The sequence below is a fragment of the Lucilia cuprina genome, chromosome 5 (assembly GCF_022045245.1).
Source record: "Lucilia cuprina isolate Lc7/37 chromosome 5, ASM2204524v1, whole genome shotgun sequence".
Classification (NCBI taxonomy): Eukaryota; Metazoa; Arthropoda; class Insecta; order Diptera; family Calliphoridae; genus Lucilia; species Lucilia cuprina.
The window spans coordinates 30860179-30874591 of NC_060953.1; the positions used below are offsets into that span (position 1 = coordinate 30860179).

The window sequence follows — 14413 nt, forward strand, 5'->3', positions numbered from 1 at the left end:
GGGAAATGAACAATGTTTGCAAAAAAATTAATAAGTTATACCAATTTTATATTAAGAATATAAATAAGTGAACCTAAAATTAAATTTTACTTTTCTCTTCAAATAAATGTTTGGTTATTATGTTATAGTTTGTATCTCAACAATTTGTTATTTTATTAAACATTTCACAGATACCTTAATGTATCTATCCATCAATCTCTTTTGTACGGCTTAGTTAAATGTGTATGATAGGTTTCATAGCATTATTGCGTCATGTATTCACGGAAAGAAATTTTTATTCTCTCTCAATTTATATATTATGGATTATATGCGAGAAATACACATACATATTTGTATTTCTCTGATTTTCTGATTTGTTTGAGAATATTCACGTGTTTAAAAACCCAGACGTTATTCTCTGTTTTGATTTCTCTTTGCGTATTTACTGGGTTATCGGATTTTTGAATGGAAACTTTAAAGACGGGCGATTAAGGGAAACATTTCGATGATTCCATAATTGACTTCAATATATTGATCGACTAGCTAATACCGGGTGTGCTTCGTTATACCAATCAAAATTAAATATATAATAATTAAAAAAATTTATTTATTTTGTTATTAAATTATGCAATTTTTCTTAAAGGTTTATTATAATTTCATTCATTATAATTGATGACAATATATTTCATTTAAATTCTAAAAAATACATTTATAAGCGATTTATTTTTTACTTGAAATAGGACACACGTAGTTCAAATATTTTTTTTGTTAATTCTAATGTGTTCAGTATAAAAATTATCTGAATCACAGAACTAAAGAGAGGTATACTCTTATATTATCTATGTATCTATGAAATTTTAAATTATCTAACAGTTTTCAAGATATACGAAATTTTGAATTTAATTCAAATATGTGGTGCCAAGCTCTCCATTGAAAGTCCGCCTGTTATTCTCTAAATGTTTACATGAAAGTTCTTCAAGTAAAATTTGAAAATCCAGTCCTAATAGTTTCATAGATATACGCATTTTTCTATTTAATTCATGTGATGTCTTCAAGCTTCCCAGATGAAATCCCGTATTTTTTCTTCCAAAATGTTAAATTAGAATAATTATTTTAATCGATTTGTCTATGCCAGTCTATGTAATCAAACTTCAAGTCGCAATTTCAATATAACGTATTTCTATATTTACAGAAAAGATTTAGAATATATTCAAATTAATTTTTTTTGTATTTATGTATCTCTATTAGGCTTCGTTATAAAAACAACATGTTTCCAGTGATATCACAACTTTTTAGAAGTGATCAGTGATCACTATTCTGTAATAATTTTTTCAAAATTCCAACTCCTTTCTCTGCATATCTGGGGCGGAAATCACTGGTTTTGAGCGACTTTTTTACAGAGCAGAAACTGCAGAATTTTTTTTTACGCACAATCAAAGTATTTTTTTTGCTGAAACAAATGGTGTGAAAACAAAAATTCTATAATTAACCCTTTAGATGTGATGAGACTTTAAATTTTCAGATTTTAAACTTTATAACGCTATATTTCGAAAACTACAAAAGTTAAAAGTCCAAAAATTTGTCATTATACATGTTATATATGAAAAATTAATTGGGTGGGGTTTTATTAAATTTAGAGGTGATGGGAAATTATTCAACCATAAGTTAACATTATAACCAACATAACTCCTAAACAGATTACAACAAATTAAAAATTTTAACACTTTTTTAAGGGCATTGAATATAATATTTACGAAAGATGAAATCAAGTTTTGAAATGTTTTTTGAAAAAAAATGCAAATTTTCTTTTGCTCTTATGCATAGTGCATTCAAATTCTGTCGAATTAAGTTTATATACCTTAAATTTTCCTATAGAATAGTTTACTAAAGTCGGATTTGAAAGAGGAAGGAGTTGAAATGTTAACAAAATAATTACACCAATATTAGTGCTGGTCCAAAGATTTTCATAAAAGGCATGTTAACACAATTTCAAAAAATATTGCCGCTGATTGTCATAACCATCGGTCCATAAAGAACAATTGCCTCCAGTAAAATCCCTTTAGTTGAATGATTCTTCAACATAAACACTTATGAATATTATAAAAAAAGACATAAATACGTTTTATATGAAAATAAATCAATCTTAAATTTTTATGAGGATCCATAGCACCCAAAGGAAGTCACAAAATAAACATAATACAAAAACCATTTTATATGTGCTCATAACTGGTGTAGGGTATATGACTTTACTTTCTTAGTTGTTTTATTTTGTTTTGTTTCCACTTAATTTTATCTATTATTTAATGTCAATTATAATTTATTATTAATCCAGCTACTTCATTTAAAATTCTGATAATAATTGATTATAAAATACTCACGTCTCTATATAAATACGTATATTCGAATCATTTACACCCTCCAAAGTTGACTTTTAAAGAAATTTAGCTTAAAATAGATTAAAAATCTCTCTCGTAATTTTTAAGAAATATTTCTTAATCCCTTGAATATATGTACATATGTATTTCTTGGTATACACCTTAATCATCGCTTAACATGGACTCACCACATTGAAGCCAAGTTTACACAAATAAAATTAACATCAGCTCAATAATATTAGCTAGTTGCACCACGGTAGTTGGACCACGGTCTGTGCTTTTGTACAAAACAATTATAACGCCAATATTGCTATACGGCATTTAACTATGGAGAACAGCCCCTTCAAAGGCGCTGTTAAGGACAATAACAGGTGCCCCGTGGTACATTCGCAATAGTAATATTCATAGGGATCTCAATGTCCCCATTTACCTATCAGTCGAAACTAACAGAACACTTAAATCCAACTGCCAGGGAGTTGCTGTTATTAGGGGGTCATAGATGACTAAAAAGAATGAAAACACAGTTTTTCGAGAACTTCTATTAAAATTGCAGTGGCAATAACAACGTTAGTTATAGTTTAGATTAAGATTTTAATGCTTATTGTAAATTTCTGTTAAAGAAAAATTCAATAAAGAATAAATAAAATAAAATACTTGCATATGCACAAATTGTAATTTTAAATCTAATTACTTAATTCGCGAAAAATTTCGACTTCAAATTGAAAACGACATTAAATCATATTGATAATTTGATAAAGTATGAAAAAAAAAATAATTAATAATGATTACATTATTCTACCGAATGGGCATTAGTTGCAGACACGCCACTATATATTTTATCTATGGTTAAAGTGGTTGGTCGCTCTTTATAATGAGTATATCGAATGAGTAGGTACTTGCAAAAACAAATGAAGCAATCTTGTCTTTGGACGATGTCTGGAAATTGCTGATTAATTTTATGGTCGTTGCTATGACATTTTGGTTTAAGTAGCCCAAACTGCTGATTAGTTACACTTATCATAAATATAAAACATTTTATAAAATGGCTAGATTTCTGAAATTTCAAAAATACTTAACAGTTTACGTTAAGATTTTTAAACAGATTTTCAATGCGGAAGCCTGTAAAAAAATATTTTTGCAGATATTTGACAGAGATTTTAACTCTTTTCGATCAATCATTTATTGATAAACAATATTAAACATATCGACGACATCAGCTATGATAAGATTTTTTTTAAATGTATTTAGTTAATTGTATAGTTCATAATTATAGTTTATTTGATATATTATTTTTTCAAGGGTCTTATTTTACAAAATGAAACAACAAACGTTCAAAAAAATTGTATGGAAAAAATTCAAAAAAAACGAAACTTTTGTTGGCGTAAAAAATTTGTATGATGAATACTGATTTTTGAAAATGTTAATTTTTTTTAATATAATTTTTTTACAGTTTGTCGTTTCGTTAAAATAAAATATTCTTGAAATCCCCTATTGTTTCTATTCTTGACATGTATTTATGTGATCGCTAAAACTTTATTATAATTTTAGTGTTAGTATTAAAAAAATCGATGGTACATTTTTTGACATATACATACTTGACTATTAGGGCCTCATTTTATAAAACGAAGCGACAAACGTTTAAAAATTGTATTGAAAAAATTAAAATTTTCAAAAATTTCGCAGTATTTTTCATACAAATTTTTTACCTTAACGAAAGTTTGTTTTTATAAAATGATTTGAATTGTTAATATATATAAAAAAATACAAAAATCCCTTCCCACGAAAATCTTTCACAAATCCCTAATTTGGGGACAAATCCCAACATCTGGCTATACTGTGCACAGGTATCAAAATTAATCATAGTTCTCAACCCATTAGTAGAGGAAAATCTAAAAAATGAAATAGCTAAGACATGAATCTAATGTATTACAGTTTTGAATTAGCAACATGCCCTAAAGTATGCAATGCTTTTTTATAATCATTAACAAAAAAAAAGAAACGTTCTAAAAATATGTATGAAAAATATAAGGGAATCATATTTTTTTATAAAAGTAAAAAACTTTTTGAAAATAAAACTGGCATTTTTAAACGGCTAGTATGATCGGAATAAAATTTTAGACGAACATAGCCAAAGAGTATTTGAGTTTAAGTTATGAAAATGGATTCCACAAATGATCCGAAGGATGCGATATGGGGGCTAAAAATATGGTATCTTCGACATGTAAAATTTTTTGCTCTTCAATCCGATATCAATGGGTTATCATCGTAATTATTTTTGTTTAGCAAAATTAATTTTTGTTCTTCTAAACAAATTTCAAGTCAATATCGCAATTAGATTAAAAAAATATATCCATTTAAATTTGAATCATTCCATAATTTTGTACTTTGTTTAACAAATATTTTTATTCATCCATAAGTTATGCAACACTTTTTTCTAAATTGACTACTATGAAAAATCGTAAAAAATACAAAATTTTTATACCCTACACCACTTTAGTGGGGAGGGTATATTGGGTTTGTGCTGATGTTTGTAACATACAAATATATTCGTCCTATACCCACCTTAAAGTATGCCAATCGGCTTAGAATCATTTCCCGAGTCGATTAAGCTATGTCCGTCCGTCCGACCGTCTGGCTGGCTGTCCATTTAAACCTTGTGCGCAAGGTACAGGCCGCAATTTTCAAGATAATTGGATGAAATTTGGCACACACACTTCAGGCCTTGCTGATCGCTTTTCAAAACTATAAAAAATCTTTGATAACGAATGGGAAATGCAACGCGTACCATTTACGCGTTTAAAAATTTTACATATCGAAGGTATCCTATTTTGAGGCCTTGGCTACATTCGTTTAAAATTTTAGAAATGCCACATATACTTATTTTCAAAAAATTTTATTTGCCCTACTGTGCAATGGTTTATAAACCCCCTCATTTTTTAAAACGTTAACTTAAAAAATTTCTGTGAAGAATACTGGGAAATTCTTGAGAATTTGATTTTTTTCCATACACATTTTTTAAATGTTGTCGTTTTGTTTTATAAAATGAGACCCTATCTGTTTTTATGTTAAAAAAGTTTGTGGTAAGCCATTATTAAGGGTTTAATTTTATGAAACAAAACGACAAACATTTAAAAAAAATGTGTATGGAAAAAAATCAAATTTTTATTAAATTAAAGCATATATAACTAACTAAGGGAGTAGTGTTTATGGACATTTGATTTAAATCTTCTTATATCGAAAGTGGCAGGGAATACCTCTGCAGGAAGTTTATTCCACATACGAACAGTGCGGCTGAAGAATAAATTTTCCCTGTAATGTGTTGTGCGGTCAACTGGCCAATCTACTACAAATGGGTGTGTTCTTGAAGAAATACGTGTGTTAAGTAATAATATACGGGTATCGGGAACAAGTTCCCTAATTTCAAAGGAACACATTCCATTGTAGTATCGATAGAATAGTGAAATAAACCCCACGTTGTGACGGTGCTCCAGTGAATCAATAAAGATGGTTACCCTACTGTCACCGATAAGTACCTTCGCCCTTTCCTGTACGCGGTCGAGTAGCTCCAAAATAGACTTCGAAGCTCCGGCCCATACATGAGAGTTGTATTCCATTTTCGGTCGGATATAAGTGTAAATAGTAAGAAGATCAGATGAAGTTACTCTTACACCGTTCCAAAAAACTGAGACATATTTCAAGTATCGAAAGAAGCATTCAATTCTTTCGATACTTGAAAAATGTGTTTAGTCCAGCGGACATCGCACTGAATTTTCATGCCCAGAACATCAAGAGTTTCTGATTCCTTAATATTTACACCACACATATATATAAATGGAACAATAGTATCTGCCAAAAAAAACAACATCGAGTCTTACGGGCTATAAAATCGACTCTGTTAACACGACCCCATTCAGAGATTTTTATCCAGACGAGATTAAGCGATTCATTCATATTGCGCCTTCTAGAGGGCTTGGATTATGATTGAATGAATATGAATGGCAGATACTGCTGTCATCCGCAAAGAATAGATAGAGTTGGAAGTTTGAAATAGAAGGTCATTTATAAAAATAACAAACAGGGTAGGGGAAAGAACGGAGCCTTGCGGTACCCCTGAATTAATCTTAAACTCGTTTGATGAGATCCCATCTATTACTCGCGTATAGTGCGATCTCTGAGAAAACTCGAAATAAATCAAGAGAAGTTATTACCGACACCAAATGCAATTAGTTTTGATACAAGTGCAACATCTTAGCGCGAAGGCGCTGCTCGTGTAGAGCTTATTGGCATCTTAGCACTCTGGCACACGAAGACCTCGCCTTTTTGCGCAGCTTATCAGTTTGGACGTTTTTTTTTATTACGCCAAATTCTGAAAGCTTCCTCTCTGGATCTGATTGAATTTTTGCACTTCTGATTAAACCAAGACTTTTGACCTAGGCCTAATCGACGATTTTTTTGATGGAATTAATGTTTTCATTTCCAGCCTAATTATATTTTCAACCATTTTCGCCATGGCATTGATATTATTGTCTAGGAAACAAAGTTTCCAATTGAATTACCTATAGAATTCGTTGAGCTGAGCCCAGCGAGCCTTTTCGTAAATAAAAATTAAACGTTTCGAAGCTGTTTTTGAAACGCTACGAAGTTCAGAGATCAACATATAAAACATATATGCATATATTTGCATCATATTAACTATTAACTTTATTATGAAAATATTAAATAATTAAACAAATTGATATACAAAATATACACTTCTATGTACATATGAATGTATGTATATATTGAAATTAATCATTTAAGATATTCCTTTAAACGATTTGCATGAGCTTCTTGAGCTCTTCCGGATGGATCTTCTGGACAGCCCCAATCTAGTCTAGGAGCCCACTTTTCAACTGTCAAAGCTGCCGATTTACCAGGAAACTGCTCCTCAAATATACATCTGTAGTAGAAAGCTTCTTTTGTTTTTGGAGTATTAATTGGAAAACGAACAGAAGCTTTGGAAAATTCTATATCACTAACATGTTTGGCGGCGAAACGAGGCAATGCTTCAATTAAATCATAACCAACGCCATCTGAAAATTGTTCTTTTTGACGCCAGAGTACTTCGGCTGGAAGATAGTTGTTTTCAAAAGCCTTGCGTAAAATGAATTTTTCCATTCGGTCAGCAATAGTGCCATTGAAGCAATTAAGCGGACCTGGTATTTTATCCTCCGGTCGTATGGACATGATATAATCCACAAAACTTGTATCGAGAAACGGAACTCTAAGTTCCAAGCCTTTCGACATCGTAACTTTATTGGCTCGCAGAATGTCTGAGACATGCAGTTGATCGACCCGTGTTACCATTTCCTTGTGAAATTCTTCATAATTGGGGGCCTTGAAAAAGTACAAATATCCACCAAATATTTCATCGGCACCTTCACCAGACAAAATCATTTTGATACCAGTGCTCTTGACATAGCGAGCCAAATAAAACATGGGTAAACTGCATCGTACAGTTGCTATGTCATACGATTCCAAATGATATATCAAATCACGCACTCCATCTAGACAGTCTTCAACAGTAAACGAAACTTCAGTGTGATCGCTGTTAATGTAATCAGCCACCATTCGAGCATACTTAAAGTCAGGCGAACCCTTCATGCCCACCGAAAAAGTACGTAATCGATAATTGGGATCCCTTTCTCGCATTATTTTTGTAGCAAGTGACGCAATTAGGCTGGAGTCAACACCACCCGAGAGCAAAGCTCCAAACGGTACATCACACTGCAAGTGTGTACGTACTGCTGATTCTAAACGTTCTTGTACCAAACTAACATCTGCGGGTTGACAGGGAATTTCCTGTTGCCATGGACGGTTGTAAAATCGCTGAGGATTTAAATTTCCTCCCAACTCCCCCATAATATAGTGTCCTGGTGGGAAGTTCTTTATTTTTGGGCAAAATTCTACCATACACTTCATTTCCGATGAAATCCACATATTTCCCTCTGCGTCCTCTCCAATGTACAATGGCATAATACCAAACGGATCACGAGCAATAAGTACAGTTTTAGAACTTTTGTCATACAGAACAAATGCAAACATTCCGGTTATAAGCTCAAACAGGCCTTCTCCATAATCTTCGTACAATTCAACGATTACATTGCAATCACTTCGGGGATTGTAATTGGGACGTTTTTTTGCAATAGATTCAGCTAATTCGAGATAATTGTATATTTCAGCATTAGCAATCAACGTAACATTGCCGTCATCGGAATATAAAGGCTGGCGTCCAGTTTTTACACCAATAACTGCGAGTCGTTCATGTACTAAGGCCACACCATGTTCTGGCATTATAGCCACGCCTGTTTCGTCAGGACCACGATGTCTTTGCTTTCCACTTTGTCTATACGAAAATTCACGAAGTGTGTGTACACAACCACGACATATTTTTGGTAGTATTGGTTGTCCTTTTTTCGAGAGGATTGCGAATATTCCACACATTTTTGTTTCTAATAACACACGTCACTTTTTCTAAGATGCAAATATTTGTTTTGAAAAGTTTCAATTCAATCTATGGTAGTTAAATCTTGACTAAATTTTTGTGGCTTTTGCTTCAACATTTTATATGTAAGGTGAATTAGATTTGTTGTTTTTTTTTAATAATTAATTCATTATTAGTTCACCAAACTTGAATTTTGTACTGTTATTATTAAATATTATTATTGTTGTTTGATTTTTGGTTTGTTTTTATAATTTTTGTTAATTTTTATTTGTTTTATTGTTTTGGCTGCTCACGTGTATTTCTAACACTGAGATGGGCCATGAACATCTTTAAATGTATTTTTTCAGCAAACAATAAATATCATCTTAAAAAGTTAGAGAGTAATTTGGAAAAAAATGGAAATAAATCTGTAATTTAAAAGAGGATACTTCGATTTTTGATGTTTATTACTCGAAAGTTTGGTTTCCTGTAATAAGAAGTTTATCGACAAAAAATAAATGATTAAATATTTCAGGGTTATGTAAGTTTAAATTGGTAGGAGAATGTATCTACAACAAATCCAAGGAACGACACCTGAGAGCTAATTTTCAATGAAAATGTTTGTAATTCCTAGGAATTTTCCAATCAGTGTTCGTGAGTGTTCCGAAATAATATCACTCCCAAGATATTTGGATCATGTTTCGGCGAAAGTCTTATAATAAAAGAAAGTGTTCCAGAGTTTCACTGTCTTCATTGCATACTCTACATTGGTCTGGATCCGCACGTTTAATTTTGTACAGCTGTGCATTTATGCAGCGTGTCTACAAAAAATACTTACTTTGATACTAAACTCAAACTTGCTCATTTTGAGAACAGTTTTCGTTCAGCTTCCGTTAGGATTGTCCTATAGGATCTTCGACGTTCTACCCATCGTTTCTATATGGGTTTCTCTTATTCACATTTATAATTATTCTCTGGTTGTGCCAAATAGTTTTGTGTTCTTCAGGTTAACTGCCTCATGCTCTATTCCCTTTTAAGGTATTATATTCGTTCTTTCTTTGTCGACTACTCCCGAGTTGCCTAGTCCCATAGATGTAAGCCCCACAGTGTTCCCCAATTTAGAGCCAACCATAGCAACGGATTCTTGCTTAACAATGCCATTCCATCTGGGATCAGTGTTTCAAAGTTTCCGTCATATTCAGTGTCTGGTATGCGATCGGGCACGTCTGATAGTTGTGTATAGCCTTCCAATGTGTATCCAATATCCACTTTTGTCGAGTTCAACTAAAGTTATTAGCCGTTCGTCTTTACGTGCCGCTCGTTAGATTTTCAGATTATTTCGCGATATGCCATCTGCAACAAAAGTTTTGTGAATATATTCCATTTCATGCCTATGGTTCTCTTAAATAGCGTCCAGCACCGATATGCCATGCTGATCCTATTATTTTTGTGGCACCTTTATTTCATATTCAATTTAAGGATTACACCTTCTTGCCCAGACAACTGGGTTAAGTTTATTTAAACATATTAGTCTTTCTTGTGAAAAGATCGATTCGACAGATTAACATTAATGCCTCTCGGTTGAGCCCAGCTCAGGGCCGTATTCAGAGCTTCATCAACTCTACTACATATGTTATTTGGATCTTTTTCCTTAGCATTTAGTCCTATGCTTAGCATTTAGTCCTATCTCGGTTAGGGCCCTAGGAGATTTTTTGACGTGATAACCTAGGTAAAGGGGACAAAATGCCAACCTTAAACGATTTTTGTATGTTGGTTTTGAAATTATAGAAAACAAGTAAGAGTGCTATATTCGGCTGTGCCAAATCTTATATACCCTTCACATATTAGTTAAACATATTAGTTTTTTAAATTTTTTTCCGACTACATTAATATTATGCCAAGAGCAAAACAAAATGAATAACAACAACGTCAAAACATACATAACGAAAAACAAAAACTAAATAAACAACGTAATAAACCAACCTACATCCAAATATACGAACAGAATTCACAAAAACAAAACAAAAACAAAATTCACAACTCAATGACGCCAACAGCATCCAAACATACAAAACAAAATACACAGCTGAAAACCCAATTACATCGACACACACGTGTACATCTCTTTCTTATTTAACAAAGCATGAAAAAATATGACATTTTTGATGAAATTTTCAGAGGTTGTCTCGGATTTTTCTCATATCTCCGTTATTTACCGACCGATTTTGCTGATTTTAAATAGCGATCTTCTCGAAAGCATGTCTAAGAGAATTATTGAAGATTCGGATCTCGCCGATATCTGGGGTCCTCTAAAAACTGATTTCAACAAACACACAGACTGACAGACAGACAGGCAGACAGACAGACAGACAGACGGACTTAGCTTAATCAACTCTGCTACCTATAAGGATCCAGAATATATATACTTTATGGGGTCGGAAAATTATATAATAGGAATTACAAACGGAATGACAAACTTATATATACCCTTCTCACAAAGGTGAAGGGTATAAAAATAATAGGTACAAACCACATTTTATAAGCATAGCCTTTAGGGTATCATATGATCGGGAATCTTTCTGGCTTCTGATGTGTGCAGTATCTCAAAATTTAACAATAATTTAAAAAAATGCTAAATTCGTTTAAAAGATAATCGTTTACAGCTCTGAAAAGATTATTATTCTTATTATAATTTTTTGAATAAATTATTAATTCGGTATAACTATAGATATAATTTAAAATCTATTCATAATATGGGATCACAAGTATAATATTAACACTATCCTGAACTTCCACACTAAAATACAATTTACACATACAAACATACATAAAAAAATAGGCATAGAAAATTCCCTAGGTCCGTAAAAAAGCTTCAATTGAAATTTTTAGAGATTATAGTATGTGTTATTAGTTCGTATGTATTATTTAATAATTGTGTAAAAATAATATGTACATATTTGCAAATCAAATTTTTCACATTTACATTTTATTTATTTATTCTTATAACTTTTTTTGTAAATAGACATTTTTAGTTTAGTTTATCTAGCTACATTTCTTTATACATATTTAAACACTTAATCGCTGTAATTAATTCATTTTGAACTTTTTAAATCTTTTTCTAAAAGTGTGATTGTTAAGAGTTCAAAATATTGTTTATAGTATATATGGGAATATTTGTGCTGAATTGTTAATATTGTTGTAGAATCTTTAACGTAGATCATTATAATTTGTTTTTAATAAAAACAAAAAAAGATTAAATTTAATTTTTAATTCTAATTAGGGCAATAATGAAGTGACTAATGTTCACGACTTGTAATAATTTTGCGTACTTAAATCGTTGTCTATGAAATTTGCAACGAATTTTTAATATTGTTTTTTTTTTTTTTTTTTTTTTTAAATTTTATCGTGAGAAAAATATTCAAAATGTTCTAAAGTTGTAAATAAGCGCAGTCCAATTTAAATCCGGAAATGCTTTAGGTTACAATATTCTAAAATGTTTTATTATACAGTGTTTTTCCAATTTTTTTTGTAAAAAAGAGAAAAAACTGCAGTTTTCTTAACTATCTTACACAATATTAGTAACAAAAATTTAAACGCACATGTATATACGTTTAAAATGAGCAGATGGGTGTCTGATACTGAAAGTTGTACTCATAAGGGGTAAAAATAAGTAATAAGTGATTTTGGTCCTTTTCTTGGTCCTTTATAACATTTCAACTAGTAAACATAATACCATTTTTGTAAATATTTTGGGCATATCTTCAAAAATTATGAGACACATGTTTCGTATTTTTTTAAATTCAAGTTGTAAATAAGCGCACGGACGGATTTTGAGTTGGTCATAAACTATAAGAGTGAGATTAATAATGGCATATAATAAGATTAGTTAATCTAAAAATAAATTTAATCTGACGTTAATCCCCTTTGATGTTTTTGAGAACAATATTAAACTTTGCAGTGTTGCCATATGTTATTAAAACAATGCTAGCATTACAGAAACAGAAGAAGTCTATAAATGTAAAATATAAATTAACGAAAATTTAAATTAAAAACATAAATTTTGTGTTTTTTAATTTGAACTAATCAGGAATTAAAAAATTTTTATAAAAAAATAATAAATTAATTGGCATCAGCTGTTTACACTTTTGCATTTCTTGTTTTAACCGCCTCCATTGGTCGCTTAATCTAGCAAACAAAAACAATTTTCCAGGGTTAATATTAATTTAATCGCATATCGTTCACATAAAGATCGGCTTATACCATACTTTTATAGGACAATTTTTTCATATATATGTATACCACACTTTATCAAATATAGGACGTAATTTTAAATCAAATAGATTTAATTTTGTTTACTATAGTTGAACAATTGCATGGGATTGTAAGAAAGCTTTAACTGAATACTCTCCCATAGGTAAGGTTTTCATAAATTAGTGCCAGGACACTCCGGAGTAGTCGGCAACAAACGGGTAGTAGCTTTAAAGGGAAGGAAGCTCGAGGTAGTTAAGCTGACGAACGAATATGAGTGAGAGAAACGCATCAGGTCTCTTGGAATAATGAAACGATGGGTAGAACCGCAATTATCCTAGGGGGTGACCCTGATTAGATCAAGACGAGAAATCTCCTCAAAATGAGCAAGTCTGATGTTAAAATGATGGTACGTATTCTAAGTGGGCACATACATAGGCTTACATGCACAGCTGTACAAAATTTTACTAGTGGATTCAAACAAATGTTTGTCGAAATTGGATCCAAGTTATAATACATTCTGTGAACATTTTTAACAACAAAAATTTTTCTTCCCTGAAAAGAAGTGTCACATAGTGGGCTAGATATATCAACCTAACATAACCTAGACAACTGAATTACCAAAAATATTCTAAAAATTTCATGGCATTGTTTTAAAAATGTTACATGTTGATGGTAACCTATTTTGAACGCCCCATAGCGCCGCCTTGGGGCATTTGTGGGGTCCATTTTCAGAACATAAACTCGAACACTCCTTGGAAATATTTCAAATCGATATCGAAAAAAAAAGAACATAATAATCGTGCAGTGGGCTAGATTACGATTTGTATTACTAAAAACGAGAAAAAATGTATCTCAGAAATTCCCTAATGTTGAGCTTATCATGAAAAAATTATTAAAATGTTTAGAAAAATTCCAGGTCAATAAAAACACATTAAACGCGGTATAGAGGCGCATTTATGGTTCCAACAAAAAATGCAAACGCATATAGAGTGCGACTGCGGTTGTGAATTTGTAGCTACTATTATTTGTTTTACTATTTCATAGTTTATTTTACCTTCTTCTTCCTTGACATTCACAGAAAAATATAAAACACATGATTTTTGTTCATAGGAAGTATGTATGGCATGGCAACTTTAAATGAAAAGTGAGAAAATTCGTAAAATTTTAAAATAAATTTTAATTTGGTGCGGATTTCATCTACGATTTATGTTGTCTAAGAAATACATATGAAAATTAATATATAAAAACAAGTAAGAGTTCTATATTCGGCTGTGCCGAATCTTATATACCCTTCACCATGATGTGTTTAAAGCCTTTTGTACCTTTTGAAGAACGAAAAAGTACC

The 14413-nt window shown here is 31.3% G+C and overlaps 1 protein-coding gene across 1 annotated transcript; it reads right to left on the reverse strand.

Annotated features, from left to right (window-relative positions):
- Positions 1 to 7027: 7027 nt before the first annotated feature.
- LOC111675614 (probable asparagine synthetase [glutamine-hydrolyzing]) lies at positions 7028 to 8973 on the reverse strand. The gene has a single exon (XM_023436398.2). The coding sequence runs from the start codon at positions 8835 to 8837 to the stop codon at positions 7146 to 7148; it is 1692 nt and encodes a 563-aa protein (XP_023292166.2). The 5' UTR covers positions 8838 to 8973; the 3' UTR covers positions 7028 to 7145.
- Positions 8974 to 14413: the final 5440 nt, after the last annotated feature.

Excerpts from the sequence above, each read along its gene's own strand:
- LOC111675614 (XM_023436398.2), bottom strand. The coding sequence starts at position 8,837 with ATGTGTGGAATATTCGCAATCCTCTCGAAAAAAGGACAACCAATACTA.